General features: G+C 47.3%; 1 protein-coding gene across 5 annotated transcripts in view; it reads left to right on the top strand.

The window, feature by feature from the left end:
* Window positions 1–20153, top strand: part of abcc10 (ATP-binding cassette, sub-family C (CFTR/MRP), member 10) — a 505256-nt gene that overhangs the window by 288830 nt on the left and 196273 nt on the right. For 4 of the 5 annotated variants that reach the window (XM_068028201.1, XM_068028199.1, XM_068028202.1 and 1 more), the window contains exon 18: window positions 7895–8148. In XM_068028201.1, coding sequence (XP_067884302.1) covers window positions 7895–8148 — 254 coding nt within the window. Of the gene's footprint in view, window positions 1–7894; window positions 8149–20153 lie in introns of those variants that run through there. The other variant, XM_068028206.1, reaches the window with a different exon arrangement.

The following is a 20153-nucleotide window of genomic DNA, read 5'->3' as shown; positions in this document are numbered from 1 at the left end:
CTATATTCTGCTGTATTCTCTGACAGTCCCCTTCACTATCTGCTACTCCACCAATCTTAGTGTCGTCTGCAAATTTGCTAATCAGTCCACCTATACTTTCCTCCAAATCATTAATGTATATCACAAACAACAGTGGTCCCAGCACGGATCCCTGTGGAACACCACTGGTCACACGTCTCCATTTTGAGAAACTCCCTTCTACTGCTACTCTCTGTCTCCTGTTGCCCAGCCAGTTCTTTATCCATCTAGCTCGTACACCTTGGACCCCAAGCGCCTTCACTTTCTCCATCAGCCTGCCATGGGGAACCTTATCAAACGCCTTACTGAAGTCCATGTATATGACATCGACAGCCCTTCCGTCATCAATCAACTTTGTCACTTCCTCAAAGAATTCTATTAAGTTGGTTAGACATGACCTTCCCTGCACAAAACCATGTTGCCTATCACTGATGAGCCCATTTTCTTCCAAATGGGAATAGATCCTATCCCTCAGTATCTTCTCCAGCAGCTTCCCTACCACTGACGTCAGACTCACCGGTCTATAATTTCCTGGATTATCCCTGCTACCCTTCTTAAACAAGGGGACAACATTAGCAATTCTCCAGTCCTCCGGGACCTCACCCGTGTTTAAGGATGCTGCAAAGATATCTGTTAAGGCCCCAGCTATTTCCTCTCTCGCTTCCCTCAGTAACCTGGGATAGATCCCATCCGGACCTGGGGACTTGTCCACCTTAATGCCCTTTAGAATACCCAACACTTCCTCCCTCCTTATGCCGACTTGACCTAGAGTAATCAAACATCTGTTACTAACCTCAACATCCGTCATGTCCCTCTCCTCGGTGAATACCGATGCAAAGTACTCATTTAGAATCTCACCCATTTTCTCTGAGTCCAAGCATAACATTCCTCCTTTGTCCTTTAGTGGGCCAATCCTTTCTCTAGTTACCCTCTTTCTCCTTATATATGAATAAAAGGCTTTGGGATTTTCCTTAACCCTGTTTGCTAAAGATATTTCATGACCCCTTTTAGCCCTCTTAATTCCTCGTTTCAGATTGGTCCTACATTCCCGATATTCTTTCAAAGCTTCGTCTTTCATCAGCCGCCTAGACCTTATGTATGCTTCCTTTTTCCTCTTAGCTAGTCTCACAATTTCACCTGTCATCCATGGTTCCCTAATCTTGCCATTTCTATCCCTCATTTTCACAGGAACATGTCTCTCCTGAACGCTAATCAACCTCTCTTTAAAAGCCTCCCACATATCACATGTGGATTTACCTTCAAACAGCTGCTCCCAATCTACATTTCCCAGCTCCTGCCGAATTTTGGTATGGTTGGCCTTCCCCCAATTTAGCACTCTTCCTTTAGGACCACTCTCGTCTTTGTCCATGAGTATTTTAAAGCTTACGGAATTGTGATCACTATTCCCAAAGTAGTCCCCTACTGAAACTTCAACAACCTGGCCGGGCTCATTCCCCAACACCAGGTCCAGTATGGCCCCTTCCCGAGTTGGACTATTTACATACTGCTCTAGAAAACCCTCCTGGATGCTCCTTACAAATTCTGCTCCATCTGGACCTCTAACATTAAGCGAATCCCAGTCAATGTTGGGAAAATTAAAATCTCCTATCACCACCACCCTGTTGCTCCTACATCTTTCCATAATCTGTTTACATATTTGTACCTCTATCTCACGCTCGCTGTTGGGAGGCCTGTAGTACAGCCCCAACATTGTTACCGCACCCTTCCTATTTCTGAGTTCTGTCCATATTGCCTCACTGCTCGAGTCCTCCATAGTGCCCTCCTTCAGCACAGCTGTGATATCCTCTTTGACCAGTAATGCAACTCCTCCACCCCTTTTACCTCCCTCTCTATCCCGCCTGAAGCATCGATATCCTGGGATATTTAGTTGCCAATCATGCCCTTCCCTCAACCAAGTCTCAGTAATAGCAATAACATCATACTCCCAGGTACTAATCCAAGCCCTAAGTTCATCTGCCTTACCAACTACACTTCTTGCATTAAAGCAAATGCACCTCAGACCACCAGTCCCTTTATATTCATCATCTGCTCCCTGCCTGCTCTTCCCCTTAGTCACACTGACTTTATGATCTAGTTTCTTACAGGCTTTTGTTACTACCTCCTCACTGTCAACTGACCTCAATTGGTTCCCATCCCCCTGCCACATTAGTTTAAACCCTCCCCAACAGCGTTAGCAAAAGCACCTCCAAGGACATTGGTTCCAGTCCGGCCCAGGTGTAGACCGTCCAATTTGTAATAGTCCCACCTCCCCCAGAACCGGTCCCAATGTCCCAAAAATCTGAACCCCTCCTTCCTGCACCATCTCTCAAGCCACGCATTCATCCTGACTATTCTTTCATTTTTACTCTGACTATCACGTGGCACTGGTAGTAATCCTGAGATTACTACCTCTGAGGTCCTACTTTTTAACTTGGCTCCTAACTCCCTAAACTCTGCTTGTAGGACCTCATCCCGTTTTTTACCTATATCATTAGTGCCTATGTGCACAATGACAACTGGCTGTTTACCCTCCCCCTTTAGAATGTTCTGCAGCCGATCTGAGACATCCCTGACCCGTGCACCTGGGAGGCAACATACCATTCGGGAGCCTCGTTTTCGACCACAGAACCGCCTGTCTACTCCCCTTACAATCGAATCCCCTACGACTATAGCCCTTCCACTCTTTTTCCCGCCCTTCTGAGCAGCAGAGCCAGCCACGGTGCCATGGACCTGGCTACTGCTGCCTTCCCCTGGTGAGCCATCTCCCTCAACAGTATCCAAAACGGTATACTTGTTTTGGAGGGAGATGACCGCAGGGGACTCCTGCGCTGCCTTCCTGCTCTTTCTCTGCCTTTTGGTCACCCATTCCCTTTCTCCCTCAGCAATCCTAATCTGCGGTGTGACCAATTCACTAAACGTGCTATCCACGACCTCCTCAGCATCGCGCATGCTCCAAAGTGAGTCCATCCGCAGCTCGAGAGCCGTCATGCGGTCTAACAAGAGCTGCAGCTGGACACACTTCCTGCACGTGAAGGAGACAGGGTCATCAGCCATGTCCCTGAGCTCCCACATTGAGCAAGAGGAGCCTGATACGGGTCTGAGATCTCCTGCCATTTTTAATCTTAAGTTTAAACTTAGTTAAATGAAAAAGGAACGAAATGTTTTTACCAATCACAATAAAACCAGAGAAATCGAAAAAGCCTTACCTTATAAACACCCCACCGAGTCCTTTTTTTTTTGGTTAGAGGAGGAGGGCGGGTGGGAGACACTACAAGTGTGGTGTCTCGGGTTCAGAAACCGCCCAAATATATAGTGTTTTACTTACCCAGCAGCCCCCTGGCCTCCGCCGAAAAACAAAAGGAAATTACATTTACTTTCAAACTGACTTTCCCAGCTGCTCACACGCTGCTCCCGAAAAAGCTGCTGCACTGAAAGGAAAGTTATTTTAAACCGCCCAAATATATCGTGTTTTACTTACCCAGCAGCCCCCTGGCCTCCGCCGAAAAACAAAAGGAAATTAAATTTACTTTCAAACTGACTTTCCCAGCTGCTCACACGCTGCTCCCGAAAAAGCTGCTGCACTGAAAGGAAAGTTATTTTAAACCGCCCAAATATATAGTGTTTTACTTACCCAGCAGCCCCCTGGCCTCCGCCGAAAAACAAAAGGAAATTACATTTACTTTCAAACTGACTTTCCCAGCTGCTCACACGCTGCTCCCGAAAAAGCTGCTGCACTGAAAGGAAAGTTATTTTAAACCGCCCAAATATATAGTGTTTTACTTACCCAGCAGCCCCCTGGCCTCCGCCGAAAAACAAAAGGAAATTAAATTTACTTTCAAACTGACTTTCCCAGCTGCTCACACGCTGCTCCCGAAAAAGCTGCTGCACTGAAAGGAAAGTTATTTTAAACCGCCCAAATATATCGTGTTTTACTTACCCAGCAGCCCCCTGGCCTCCGCCGAAAAACAAAAGGAAATTAAATTTACTTTCAAACTGACTTTCCCAGCTGCTCACACGCTGCTCCCGAAAAAGCTGCTGCACTGAAAGGAAAGTTATTTTAAACCGCCCAAATATATAGTGTTTTACTTACCCAGCAGCCCCCTGGCCTCCGCCGAAAAACAAAAGGAAATTACATTTACTTTCAAACTGACTTTCCCAGCTGCTCACACGCTGCTCCCGCAGACAGGTATTTATACAATACAGACAGAAGCATTGCACCCACAGACAGGGTATTTATACAATACAGACAGAAGCATTGCACCCACAGACAGGGTATTTATACAATACAGACAGAAGCATTGCATCCACAGACAGGGTATTTATACAATACAGACAGGAGCATTGCACCCACAGACAGGGTTTTTATACAATACAGACAGAAGCATTGCTCCTACAGACAGGGTATTTATACAATACAGACAGAAGCATTGCACCCACAGACAGGTATTCATACAATCCAGACAGGAGCATTGCACCCACATACAGGGTATTTATACAATACAGACAGTAGCATTGCACCCACAGACAGGTATTTATACAATACAGACAGAAGCATTGCACCCACAGACAGGGTATTTATACAATACAGACAGAAGCATTGCACCCACAGACAGGGTTTTTATACAATACAGACAGAAGCATTGCTCCTCCAGACAGGGTATTTATACAATACAGTCAGAAGCATTGATCCTACAGACAGGGTTTTTATACAATACAGACAGAAGTATTGCACCCACATACAGGGTATTTATACAATACAGACAGAAGTATTGCACCCACAGACAGGGTATTTATACAATACAGACAGAAGCATTGCACCCACAGACAGGGTTTTTATACAATACAGACAGAAGCATTGCACCCACAGACAGGGTTTTTATTCAATCCAGACAGAAGTATTGCACCCACAGACAGGGTATTTATACAATACAGACAGAAGTATTGCACCCACAGACAGGGTATTTATACAATACAGACAGAAGTATTGCACCCACAGACAGGGTATTTATACAATACAGACAGAAGTATTGCACCCACAGACAGGGTATTTATACAATACAGACAGAAGTATTGCACCCACAGACAGGGTATTTATACAATACAGACAGAAGTATTGCACCCACAGACAGGGTATTTATACAATACAGACAGAAGCATTGCATCCACAGACAGGGTATTTATACAATACAGACAGAAGTATTGCACCCACAGACAGGGTATTTATACAATACAGACAGAAGCATTGCACCCACAGACAGGGTATTTATACAATACAGACAGAAGTATTGCACCCACAGACAGGGTATTTATACAATACAGACAGAAGTATTGCACCCACAGACAGGGTATTTATACAATACAGACAGAAGTATTGCACCCACAGACAGGGTATTTATACAATACAGACAGAAGTATTGCACCCACAGACAGGGTATTTATACAATACAGACAGAAGCATTGCATCCACAGACAGGGTATTTATACAATACAGACAGAAGTATTGCACCCACAGACAGGGTATTTATACAATACAGACAGAAGCATTGCACCCACAGACAGGGTATTTATACAATACAGACAGAAGTATTGCACCCACAGACAGGGTATTTATACAATACAGACAGAAGTATTGCACCCACAGACAGGGTATTTATACAATACAGACAGAAGTATTGCACCCACAGACAGGGTATTTATACAATACAGACAGAAGTATTGCACCCACAGACAGGGTATTTATACAATACAGACAGAAGCATTGCATCCACAGACAGGGTATTTATACAATACAGACAGAAGTATTGCACCCACAGACAGGGTATTTATACAATACAGACAGAAGCATTGCACCCACAGACAGGGTATTTATACAATACAGACAGAAGTATTGCACCCACAGACAGGGTATTTATACAATACAGACAGGAGTATTGCACCCACAGACAGGGTATTTATACAATACAGACAGAAGCATTGCACCCACAGACAGGGTATTTATACAATACAGACAGAAGTATTGCACCCACAGACAGGGTATTTATACAATACAGACAGAAGCATTGCACCCACAGACAGGGTATTTATACAATACAGACAGAAGTATTGCACCCACAGACAGGGTATTTATACAATACAGACAGAAGCATTGCACCCACAGACAGGGTATTTATACAATACAGACAGAAGTATTGCACCCACAGACAGGGTATTTATACAATACAGACAGAAGTATTGCACCCACAGACAGGGTATTTATACAATACAGACAGAAGCATTGCACCCACAGACAGGTATTTATACAATACAGACAGAAGTATTTCACCCACAGACAGGGTATTTGTACAATACAGACAGAAGCATTGCACCCACAGACAGGGTATTTATACAATACAGACAGAAGTATTGCACCCACAGACAGGGTATTTATACAATACAGACAGAAGTATTTCACCCACAGACAGGGTTTTTATACAATACAGACAGAAGTATTGCACCCACAGACAGGGTGTTTATACAATACAGACAGAAGTATTGCACCCACAGACAGGGTATTTATACAATACAGACAGAAGCATAGCACCCACAGACAGGGTTTTTATACAATACAGACAGAAGCATTGCACCCACAGACAGGGTTTTTATTCAATCCAGACAGAAGTATTGCACCCACAGACAGGGTATTTATACAATACAGACAGAAGTATTGCACCCACAGACAGGGTATTTATACAATACAGACAGAAGTATTGCACCCACAGACAGGGTATTTATACAATACAGACAGAAGTATTGCACCCACAGACAGGGTATTTATACAATACAGACAGAAGTATTGCACCCACAGACAGGGTTTTTATACAATACAGACAGAAGTATTGCACCCACAGACAGGGTTTTTATACAATACAGACAGAAGCATTGCACCCACAGACAGGGTTTTTATACAATACAGACAGAAGTATTGCACCCACAGACAGGGTATTTATACAATACAGACAGAAGTATTGCACCCACAGACAGGGTATTTATACAATACAGACAGAAGCAATGCACCCACAGACAGGGTTTTTATACAATACAGACAGAAGCATTGCACCCACAGACAGGGTTTTTATTCAATCCAGACAGAAGTATTGCACCCACAGACAGGGTATTTATACAATACAGACAGATGTATTGCACCCACAGACAGGGTATTTATACAATACAGACAGAAGTATTGCACCCACAGACAGGGTATTTATACAATACAGACAGAAGTATTGCACCCACAGACAGGGTTTTTATACAATACAGACAGAAGTATTGCACCCACAGACAGGGTATTTATACAATACAGACAGAAGTATTGCACCCACAGACAGGGTATTTATACAATACAGACAGAAGTATTGCACCCACAGACAGGGTATTTATACAATACAGACAGGAGCAGTCAACTTGGGTACATTGCACTCGGTCTCCTCATCTCTGTCATTGATATGGATAATTAGTATCTTTGTGCCTGCACGGATTCTTGTTGCTTTCTGCTAATTACAGGCTGCCAACCTGAAATTGATCAGTTTATTTCTACTCTCTGTTATCTGTCCATTATCCTGTCCTCAATCCATGCTAATATTGGCCCCAATTCCATGAGCCCTAATTTTGTGTCATAACTTCATGTGTGTTGTTATTCTCTGTTTTTTCATTAGACAGTTTTTGGGTACAATGCTTCTGCCTGTGTTATATAACATACTACATTACTGAGTATTACTCTCTTGCATGTATCGTAGAATAACATCCTGTACTTTTCCATCCTGTATTTGGATGTAAACAGACTGTTTTACATCAGCCCTCTCTGCACTGTGCAATATCACCTGTATTCTTTTGCACCCAGGTTCCTCCCTCTTGGCCACAGTATGGTACGATTGTGTTCCGGGATGCAGTCCTCGTGTACCGGCCGGGGCTCCCTAATGTGCTTGACGGAATTAATCTCAAGATTCATGCTGGTGAGAAAGTGGGAATTGTTGGACGGACAGGCGCAGGAAAGTCCACTTTGTTCCTGGCACTCTTCCGGATGGTGGAGTTAAATGAGGGTCAGATTTTCATCGACAATATTGACATAAAAGCAGTCAGTTTGATGGACCTTCGGTAAGATATTTGTATTTCTTTTATGTACTTCAACTTGTGATGTTGGGGATAGTATCCCTGTGTGCTGTTGAAGAGGGAGTTTGTGTGTTGCATGGTGTTAGGGGAAGGGGATGTCAGAACTCAGAGTCAGGTGGTGAGGAATAGAGTACTGGAGCCTAGTCTTCATTCATTTACAAGATTGTTTTTGGAGACATACATTGTGTACTGTGCACCTCCAACTAAAATTTCTCTTTAGGCCTGTTCCCATATATTAAGCACAGGTGATAGCCCAAATAATTGTATTCAGGTAATGAGTGTTAACACCCAATTGATATACAATTAACAGATTTCCTTTTCGCTCTTTAAATAAAAACGAAACTTCCATGTTTCACTCAAATTTAAAAAAATTAAAGACCAAGGCAGACCTGTGAGGAGACAGGCACCAGCGAGCGGGGGTTCCTGCAGTTTAAAAGAGCCATACTGTCACACACTGTCACAGCGACAGATAGAGAGTTCCACGACTGACCTCACAGTTCAGAAAGTGAGGCGTTACAAGGGGAGGCAGCTGATTGGTGAGTAGGAACAGGTGAGTATTTCTACCCTTTTTTACTACTTTCAATAGCTGAAGTCAAAGTAAAGATAGGGATTTTAGATTGTAGTATGTAGTGTTTGGAGTAGAATAAGGTCCCTAGCGTAATTAGTACTCTAAAGTGAGTAACTCAGGAGCTTAATCTAAGGCTAAGTCATGGCAGGAGAGCTCAGCCCTGTGGCATGCTCCTCCTGCACTATGTGGGAAGTCAGGGACACTTCTAGTGTTCCTGGTGACCATGTGTGCAGGCCGTGTGTCCAGCTGCAGCTACTGGGTGACCGCATTGCGCAGCTGGCGCACTGTGGCGCATCCACGATGCTGAGGACCACATTGCACAGCTGGCGCACTGGTGCATCCACGATGCTGAGGACCACATTGCACAGCTGGCGCACTGTGGCACATCCACGATTCTGAGGACCACATTGCACAGCTGGCGCACTGTGGTGCATCCACGATGCTGAGGACCACATTGCACAGCTGGCGCACTGTGGTGCATCCACGATGCTGAGGACCACATTGCACAGCTGGCGCACTGTGGTGCATCCACGATGCTGAGGACCACATTGCACAGCTGGCGCAGTGTGGTGCATCCACGATTCTGAGGACCACATTGCACAGCTGGTGCACTGTGGCGCATCCACGATGCTGAAGACCACATTGCACAGCTGGCGCACTGTGGTGCATCCACGATGCTGAGGACCACATTGCACAGCTGGCGCACTGGTGCATCCACGATGCTGAGGACCACATTGCACAGCTGGCGCACTGTGGCGCATCCACGATGCTGAGGACCACATTGCACAGCTGGCGCACTGTGGTGCATCCACGATGCTGAGGACCTCATTGCACAGCTGGCGCACTGTGGTGCATCCACGATGCTGAGGACCACATTGCACAGCTGGCGCACTGTGGTGCATCCACGATGCTGAGGACCACATTGCACAGCTGGCGCACTGGTGCATCCACGATGCTGAGGACCTCATTGCACAGCTGGCGCACTGGTGCATCCACGATGCTGAGGACCTCATTGCACAGCTGGCGCACTGGTGCATCCACGATGCTGAGGACCACATTGCACAGCTGGCGCACTGGCGCATCCACGATGCTGAGGACCACATTGCACAGCTGGCGCACTGTGGTGCATCCACGATGCTGAGGACCTCATTGCACAGCTGGCGCACTGTGGTGCATCCACGATGCTGAGGACCACATTGCACAGCTGGCGCACTGTGGTGCATCCACGATGCTGAGGACCACATTGCACAGCTGGCGCACTGTGGTGCATCCACGATGCTGAGGACCACATTGCACAGCTGGCGCACTGGTGCATCCACGATGCTGAGGACCACATTGCACAGCTGGCGCACTGTGGCACATCCACGATGCTGAGGACCACATTGCACAGTTGGCGCCCTGTGGCGCATCCACGATGCTGAGGACCACATTGCACAGCTGGCGCACTGGTGCATCCACGATGCTGAGGACCACATTGCACAGCTGGCGCACTGGTGCATCCACGATGCTGAGGGCCACATTGCACAGCTGGCGCACTGTGGCGCATCCACAATTCTGAGGGCGTCGTGGATAGCACATTTAGCGAGGTGGTCACACCACAGATAATGGCTGCAGAGGCAGAAAAGGGATGGGTGAGCACCAGGAGGAGTGGTGAACACAGGTAGGTAGTGAAAGGGTCCCCTGTGGCCATCCCTCTCTCAAACAGATGTACCACTTTGGATACTGTTGGGGGGGCGAATGGCCTCCCAGGGGAAAGCAGCAAGAGCCAGGTTGGTAGCACCACAGATGGCTCTGCTGCACAGGAGGGGGTGAAAAGGAGTGGGAGAGCCATACTGATCAGGCATTCTATCATAAGGGGAACAGACAGGCGTTTCTGTGGCCGCAAACGAGACTTCAGGATGGTATGTTGCTAGGGTCAAGGATGTCTCGGAGAAGCTGCAGGACATTCTGAAGGGAGAAGGTGGACGGTCAGAGGTCGTGGTATACATTGGCACCAACGACATAGGTAGAAAGAGGGATGAGGTCTTGCAACAAGAATTTAGGGAGCTAGGTAGCAGATTAAAAAGCAGCACCTCAAAGGTTGTAATATCTGATTACTCCTGGTACAACATGCTAGTGATGAGAGGAATAGGAGGATAGAGCAGATGAATGCATGGCTGAGGAGGTGATGCAGGAGGCAGGGCTTTAGTTTCCTGGATCACTGGGTCCTTCTTGTACAGGTCCCACCTGTCCCTGAAGAGATCCCAATGATCCAGTTATCTGAAACCCTCCCTCCTACACCAGCTTTTCAGCCACGTGTTTAGCTGCACTATCTTCCTATTTCTAGCCTCACGTGGCACAGGGAGTAATCCCGAAATTATAACCCTAGAGGTCCTGTCTTTTAACTGTAGTACACGCCCAGCCAAGTGATTGCCCCCTTTTTGTTTTTAGGTTCTACCCAAATGGCCTCATTTGAGGAACCTTCTAAGATATCATCCCTCCTTACTGAAGTAATTGACTTCATGATCAACAGTGCAATGCCACCTCCTCTTTTACCCCCTCCCCTGTCATGCTTGAAGATTCTATACCCTGGAATACTGAGTTGCTAGACCTGCCCTCCCTCAACCATGCCTCTGTGATAGCAATAATATCATAATGCCATGTGCTAATCAATGCCCTCAATTCATCTTCCTTACTAGTAAGACTCCTTGCATTAAAATAGATGCAATCCAGCCTTGCATTTTTCACTTGTGCCTTAACAGGTCTATATTTGCTCTGCCTTCCACACTGACTCCGTTTCGCTTCTGTATTTGACTGTGCATCACCTCCTACTGTACCTCCACTCTGTATCCCATCCCCCTGCCAAATTAGTTTAAACCACCCCCAACAACACTAGCAAACCTCCCAGCAAGGATGCATGTCCCATTCCGGTTCAGGTGCAACCCGTCCAACTTGTACAGGTCCCACCTTTGCCAGAAACAGACCCTGTGATCCAGAAAACTAAAGCCCTCCCTCCTGCACCACCTCCTCAGCCACGCATTCATCTGCTCTATCCTCCTATTCCTATACTCACTAGCACGTGGCACCGGGAGTAATCCAGAGATTACAACCTTTGAGGTGCTGCTTTTTAATCTGCTACCTAGCTCCCTAAATTCTTGTTGCAGGACCTGATCCCTCTTTCTACCTATGTCATTGGTACCAATGTGTACCATGACCTCTGACTGTTCACCCTCCCCCTTCAGAATGTCCTGCCGCGCTCTGTGACATCCTTTACCCTAGCACCAGGGAGGCAACATACCATCCTGGAGTCACGTTTGCGACCACAGAAACGCCTGTCTGTACCCCTTACGATCGAATACTCTATCACTGTAGCTCTTCCACTCCTTTTACGCCCCCCCCCCCCCCCCCCCCCCCGGCCCACTGCTGTGCAGCAGAGCCATCCTTGGTGCCATGGGCCTGGCTGTTGCTGCTTTCCCCCGGGTGGCCATTCCCCCCCAACAGTATCCAAAGCGGTATATCTGTTTGAGAGGGGGATGGCCACAGAGGACTCCTGCACTACCTGCCTGCGCCTACTAACAGGGGACTCCTGCACTACCTGCCTGCGCCTACTAACAGGGGACTCCTGCACTACCTGCCTGCGCCTACTAACAGGGGACTCCTGCACTACCTGCCTGCGCCTACTAACAGGGGACTCCTGCACTACCTGCCTGCGCCTACTACTACGCCTGGTGGTCATCCATCCCTTTTCTGCCTGTGCAGCCATTACCTGCAGTGTGACCACCTCTCTAAATGTGCTATTCACGATGATCTCAGCATTGCGGAAGCTCCACAGTGAATCCACCCGCAGCTCCAGCTGCACAATGCGGGTAGTCAGTAGCTGCAGATGGATACACTTCCTGCACATGTGGTCGTCAGGGAGTCTGGAAGCATCCCTGATTTCCCACATAGCGCAGGAGGAGCATATCACGGGTGCGAGCTCTCCTGTCATGACTTACCTCTAAATTAATTAGTTACTCCCTTTAAGAAATACTTATTACACTAGGGGCCTTGTCCTACTCCAAACAGTACCCTGTACAATCTAAAGTCCTTCATAAATTACACTAAATTAAAAAAACAAATAATAAAAAAAACACTCTTTAGTACTACTCACCTTATCACTTGAGGTTTTTGAAAAAAACTTTCCCTTTTTTAAGCTATTTAAATGCACTAACAGCTGTTACTTACCCAACCAATCACCTTGCAGAATTTCCGTGATGTTACTGTAAGTTTTATTTCCTCTTTTCGAGTCTCAGTGCGCTCCGAGAGACACTGGAGAGTCTGCCGCCGTTCCGGATCAGCTCCCATGCAGGTCCGCCAGCCACTGCTCCATTCCGCTCCCAGGTAAGTGAATGAGGGCCTTGAGCCCTGCTCTTTATTTACATCCGCCGTTCCGGATCAGCTTCCATGCAGGTCCGCCAGCCACTGCTCTGCTCCCAGGTAAGTGAATGAGGGCCTCAAGCCCTGCTCTTTATTTACATCCGCCGTTCCGGATCAGCTTCCATGCAGGTCCGCCAGCCACTGCTCTGCTCCCAGGTAAGTGAATGAGGGCCTCAAGCCCTGCTCTTTATTTACAGCCGCCGTTCCGGATCAGCTCCCATGCAGGTCCACCAGCCACTGCTCCGTTCCGCTCCCAGGTAAGTGAATGAGGGCCTTGAGCCCTGCTCTTTATTTACAGCCACCGTTCCGGATCAGCTCCCATGCAGGTCCGCCAGCCACTGCTCCGTTCCGCTCCCAGGTAAGTGAATGAGGGCCTCAAGCCCTGCTCTTTATTTACAGCCACCGTTCCGGATCAGCTTCCGTGCAGGTCCGCCAGCCACTGCTCCGTTCCGCTCCCAGGTAAGTGAATGAGGGCCTCAAGCCCTGCTCTTTATTTACAGCCGCCGTTCCGGATCAGCTTCCGTGCAGGTCCGCCAGCCACTGCTCCGTTCCGCTCCCAGGTAAGTGAATGAGGGCCTCAAGCCCTGCTCTTTATTTACAGCCACCGTTCCGGATCAGCTTCCGTGCAGGTCCACCAGCCACTGCTCTGCTCCCAGGTAAGTGAATGAGGGCCTTGAGCCCTGCTCTTTATTTACAGCCGCCGTTCCGGATCAGCTTCCGTGCAGGTCCGCCAGCCACTGCTCTGCTCCCAGGTAAGTGAATGAGGGCCTTGAGCCGTGCTCTTTATTTACAGCCGCCGTTCCGGATCAGCTTCCGTGCAGGTCCGCCAGCCACTGCTCTGCTCCCAGGTAAGTGAATGAGGGCCTTGAGCCCTGCTCTTTATTTACAGCCGCCGTTCTGGATCAGCTTCCATGCAGGTCAGCCAGCCACTGCTCTGCTCCCAGGTAAGTGAATGAGGGCCTCAAGCCCTGCTCTTTATTTACAGCCACCGTTCCGGATCAGCTTCTGTGCAGGTCCGCCAGCCACTGCTCTGCTCCCAGGTAAGTGAATGAGGGCCTCAAGCCCTGCTCTTTATTTACAGCCGCCGTTCCGGATCAGCTTCCATGCAGGTCCGCCAGCCACTGCTCCGTTCCGCTCCCAGGTAAGTGAATGAGGGCCTCAAGCCCTGCTCTTTATTTACAGCCACCGTTCCGGATCAGCTTCCATGCAGGTCCGCCAGCCACTGCTCTGCTCCCAGGTAAGTGAATGAGGGTCTCAAGCCCTGCTCTTTATTTACAGCCGCCGTTCCGGATCAGCTTCCATGCAGGTCCGCCAGCCACTGCTCTGCTCCCAGGTAAGTGAATGAGGGCCTCAAGCCCTGCTCTTTATTTACAGCCGCCATTCCGGATCAGTTCCCATGCAGGTCCGCCAGCCACTGCTCTGCTCCCAGGTAAGTGAATGAGGGCCTCAAGCCCTGCTCTTTATTTACAGCCGCCGTTCCGGATCAGCTTCCATGCAGGTCCGCCAGCCACTGCTCTGCTCCCAGGTAAGTGAATGAGGGCCTCAAGCCCTGCTCTTTATTTACAGCTGCCGTTCCGGATCAGCTTCCATGCAGGTCCGCCAGCCACTGCTCCGTTCCGCTCCTAGGTAAGTGAATGACGGCCTCAAGCCCTGCTCTTTATTTACAGCCACCGTTCCGGATCAGCTTCCGTGCAGGTCCGCCAGCCACTGCTCTGCTCCCAGGTAAGTGAATGAGGGCCTCAAGCCCTGCTCTTTATTTACAGCCGCCGTTCCGGATCAGCTCCCATGCAGGTCCGCCAGCCACTGCTCCGTTCCGCTCCCAGGTAAGTGAATGAGGGCCTTGAGCCCTGCTCTTTATTTACAGCCGCCGTTCCGGATCAACTCCCATGCAGGTCCACCAGCCACTGCTCCATTCCGCTCCCAGATAAGTGAATGAGGGCCTCAAGCCCTGCTCTTTATTTACAGCCGCCGTTCCGGATCAGCTCCCATGCAGGTCCGCCAGCCACTGCTCCGTTCCGCTCCCAGGTAAGTGAATGAGGGCCTTGAGCCCTGCTCTTGATTTACAGCCGCCGTTCCGGATCAGCTCCCGTGCAGGTCCGCCAGCCACTGCTCCGTTCCGCTCCCAGATAAGTGAATGAGGGCCTCAAGCCCTGCTCTTTATTTACAGCCGCCGTTCCGGATCAGCTTCCACGGAGGTCCGCCAGCCACTGCTCTGCTCTGCTCCCAGATAAGTGATTGAGGGCCTCAAGCCCTGCTCTTTATTTACAGCCGCCGTTCCGGATCAGCTCCCATGCAGGTCCGCGAGCCACTGCTCCGCTCTGCTCCCAGGTAAGTGAATGAGGGCCTCAAGCCCTGCTCTTTATTTACAGCCGCCGCTCTGGATCAGCTTCCATGCAGGTCCGCGAGCCACTGCTCCGCTCTGCTCCCAGGTAAGTGAATGAGGGCCTCAAGCCCTGCTCTTTATTTCCAGCCGCCGTTCCGGATCAGCTCCCATGCAGGTCCGCCAGCCACTGCTCTGCTCCCAGGTAAGTGAATGAGGGCCTCAAGCCCTGCTCTTTATTTACAGCCGCCGTTCCGGATCAGCTTCCACGCAGGTCCGCCAGCCACTGCTCCACTCTGCTCCCAGGTAAGTGAATGAGGGCCTCAAGCCCTGCTCTTTATTTACAGCCACTGCTCTGGATCAGCTTCCTCGCAGGTCCGCCAGCCACTGCTCCACTCTGCTCCCAGGTAAGTGTGTCTCTGGGTTCAGAGCGTTTCAAAGAAAATTGACGTGACGTTACAGCAAAGAAGATGAGTGATTGGTTGGTGAACATTTTTTCTTTTTCTCTTATCTAAACTAAGGGATTTTAATTGAGGTTAGTATAACATTAAGTGAAATAACAAGAATAAGAATCTTCTGAGACTCAGGTAATTTATTAGTAAAGAGTTATTAGTAGTAATGTTTACTAGCAGTAGTAAAGCTTATTAGTAGTAGTGGGGTTTATTAATTATAAATTAACTAAGAGAAAAATAAATTAACACATAATAAAGATGGCTGGGCAGGTAATGGGTTATGGCTGCAGTATGTGGAAACTGATGGACACTAGTGTGATCCACAGCAAATACATCTGCAGTAAGTGTCTGAGGCTTGAGTTTCAACTCATAGTTAGTGAGCTGGAGGCTGAGCTACAGACACTGCAATGCATCAGGGAGGGGGAAAGTTACCTGGACACTTCCAGAAGGCAGTCACATCCCTTAGGATAGGGTCTTATGATTTGGTCAGTGGTCAGGGACAGGAGAGTATGACTGCGAGTGAAGCAAGTAAGGGAATCGAGAAGGCAGAAGTGGAGAAGCCTCAGTCCTTGAATTATCCAACAGGTTTGAGGTTCTTTCAGCTTCTATGGATAAGAGTGAGGGCTGCAAGGTAGATGAGCAAACTGACCATGACACCATGGTACAGGAAGCCTTAAAGCGGGGGCAGTAAATAGGCAGATTGAATTCAATTAATAAATCTGGAATTATAAAGCTAGTCTAATGGTGACCATGAAACCATTGTCGATTGTTGTAAAAATCCATCTGGTTCACTAATGTCCTTCAGGGAAGGAAATCTGCTGTCCTTACCTGGTCTGGCCTACATGTGACTCCAGACCCACAGCAATGTGGTTGGCTCTTAAAAATGCCCTCTGAGATGGCCGAGCAAGCCACTCAGTTCAAGGGCAATTAGGGATGGGCAATAAATGCCAGCCTATCCAGCGATACCCACATCCCATGAATGAATAAAAAAAAAAGTAGTGGACAGTATAGTCAGGGGGATAGACACCCGTTCTCTACAGCCAAGAACTAGACTCCAGAAGGCTGTGTTTCCTGCTTGGTGCTAAGGTTTGGAACATCTGCTCAGGGCTGGAGAGGAACTTGCAGTGGGGGGGTGGGGATCCAGTTGTCATGGTCTACATGGATACCAACGACATAGATACGACTGGGAAAGAGGTTCTGCATAGAGACTATGAGCAGCTAGGGGCTAAATTAAAAAGCAGAACCTCAAAGGTAACAATCTCTGATCCAGGAACAAATTGGAGTAGGGTAAATAAGAATAGAGAGTTCAAAGATTGGTGTGGGAGAAATGGGTTTCAATTCATGGGGCACTGGCACTGGGGAAAGTAGGGGCTGTACCATTGGGACAGTCTTCACCTGAACTGTGCTGAGACCGGTGTTCTGGTGAGTAACTAGGGCGGTAGAGAGGGCTTTAAACTAAATTGTGGGGTGAGGGATTAACTGAGGGAAGATGTGATAATTTAAAGAGAGAGGAGAAGGCAAGAGAGCAAGGTAGCAATAATGGAATTGATCATCTGAGTGTGGCAGGAAGGGACAGAGCATACAAACTTAAGAGTGTGCCAGCAGATAAGGCTAGAGGTTGTGAAAATAATAAAAAGACAGAATTAAAGGCACTCTATCTGAATGCACACAGCATTTACAACAAGGTAGATGAATTGACAGCACAAATAGAAGTAAACAAGCATGATCAAATTGCCATTATGGAGACGTGGCTGGGAACTGATGTTCAAGGGTATTCGGCATTTAGGAAGGATAGGTAAAAAGGAAAAGGAGGTGGGGTAGTGCTGTTAATAAAGGATGAGATCAGTTCATTAGTGAGAGAGGATCTTAGATTGAAGGATCAAGCTGTAGAATCTGTTTGGGTGGAGATAAGAAACAGCAAGGGGCAGAAAACATTGGTAGGAGTTGTTTATAGACCACCAAACAGTAGTGGTAATATCGGGCACAGTGTAGGTCAGTAAATTAGAGGTGCATGTAACAAGGGTAATAGAGTAATCATGGGGGACTTGACTCTACATATAGGAACATAAGAGCAGGAATAGGCCATTCGACCCCTCAAGCCTGCTTCGCAATTTAACAAGATCATGGCTGAACTGTTTGTGTCTCAAGTTCCACACTCCCATCTACCTCCGATAACCTTTGATTCCCTTGCCTAACAAGAATCTATCTAGCTCCGCCTTAAAATCATTTAATGACCCTGCTCCCACCTTCTGAGGCAGAGAGTTCCAAAGTCACACAACCCTCTGTGAGAAAAAAATTCTCCTCATCTCTGTCCTAAAAAGGTGACCCCTAATTTTAAAACAGTGCCCCCTAGTTCTAGACTCCCCCACAAGTGGAAACATCCTTTCCACCTCCACCCTGTCAAGATTGTTCAGGATCTTCTAAACCTCAATCTAATCTCCCCTCGCTGTTCTAAACTCCAGTGAAAACAAACCCAGTCTGTCCAACCTTTCCTCATAAGACAACCCGCTCATTCCAGATATCAATCTGGAACCGCTTCCAACTCATTCACATCCTTCCTTTAATAAGGAGACCAAAACTGCACACAGTATTCGAGATGTGGTCTCACCAATAACCTGTAAAACTGAAGCATAACATCCTTACTTTTATTTTCAATTTCTCTCGTAATAAAGGATAGCATTCCATTAGCCTTCTTTATTACTTGCTGTACCTGTATACACTATTTGTGACTCATGCACTAGAACACCTAGATCCCTCTGCACCTCGGAGTTCTGCTATCATTCTCCGTTTAAGTAATACTCTGCTTTGTTATTCTTCCTGCCAAAGTGAAAAACTTCACATTTTCCCATCTGCCAGATTTTTGCCTACCCACTCAACCTATCTATATCAGTCTGCAAGCTGCTTATATCCTCTTCACAACCTATCTTTGTGTCATCTTTAAATTTAGCTACCATGCCATTGCTCCCCTCATCTGTCATGGATATATATTGTAAAAAGTTGAGTTCCCAGCACAGACCCCTGTGGAACTCCACTCGTCACATCCTACCAATCAGAAAAGGACCCATTTATGCATACTTTTTGTTTTCTGCCAGCCAGCCAATCTTCTATCCGAAATAATATGTTACTCCCTACTCCTACTTTGCACAATAACCTTTTATGTGGCACCTTGTCAAATGCCTCTGAAAATCCAAGTACAGTACGTCAACATGTTACTCCTTCAAAGAACTCCAATAAATTGGTTAAACATGATTTCCCATGCTGACTATTCCTGATTACCTTGAGTTTTTCTAAATCCCCAACTCTAGCCTCCTTAATGATTGATTGTAACATCTTCCCCATGATAGACTTCAAGCGAACTGGCCTATAGTTGCCTGTTTTCTGCCTCCCTCTCCACCGCACCCGCTCCCCCCCCCCCCTCACATTCTTGATTGAGGGGTTATATTTGCTACTTTCCAGTCTGATGGAACCTTTCCAGAATCTAGCAAATTTTGAAAAATTAACACCAACGCATCTACTATCTCTTTAGCCACCTCTTTTAAGACCCTAGGATGAAGTCCATCAGGACCCGGGGACTTGTCAGCCCGCAGCTCCATCAATTTGGTCAGTACCGTTTCCCTGGTGATTGTAATTTCACCAAGTTCCTCTCTTCCTTCCACCTCCTGATTTATAGCTATTACTGGAATGTTTTTTGCATCCTTTATAGTGAAGACAGTAGCAAAATATTTGTTCATTTCATCTGCCATTTCCTTATTATCTACTATTATCTCCCCATTCTGACTCTCTAGAAGACCAACACTCACTTTACTTACTCTTTTCGTTTTAAATACCTGTAGAAAATCTTGCTATCCGTTTTTACGTTTCTAGCTACCTTCCTCTCATACTCTAATTTCTTTCTCCTGATTAACCTTTTAGTCATTCTCTGCCGTTCTTTATATTCTGACCAATCATCTGACCTGCCACTTATCTTTGTGCAATTATATGCCTTTTCCTTATGTTTGATGCTTTCCTTAACTTCTTTAGTTAACCATGGATGGTGGGTCCTCCCCTTAGAATTTTTCTTTATAGTAGGAATATACTTATTCTGAGTATTCTAAAATATCCCCTTAAATGTTTGCCACTGCTTCTCTATTGCTCTGTCTCCTAGCCTGGTAACCCAATTCACTTCAGCTAGCTCAGCTTTCATGCCCACAAAGTTTCCCTTATTTAAGTTTAAAATACTAGTCTTAGACCCACTCCTCTCTCTTTCAAACTGGAT

This window comes from Heterodontus francisci, chromosome 3 (assembly GCF_036365525.1).
Source record: "Heterodontus francisci isolate sHetFra1 chromosome 3, sHetFra1.hap1, whole genome shotgun sequence".
Classification (NCBI taxonomy): Eukaryota; Metazoa; Chordata; class Chondrichthyes; order Heterodontiformes; family Heterodontidae; genus Heterodontus; species Heterodontus francisci.
Note: the sequence above shows the minus strand (reverse complement) of the source record. Positions and strands in the feature narration are given on the sequence as shown.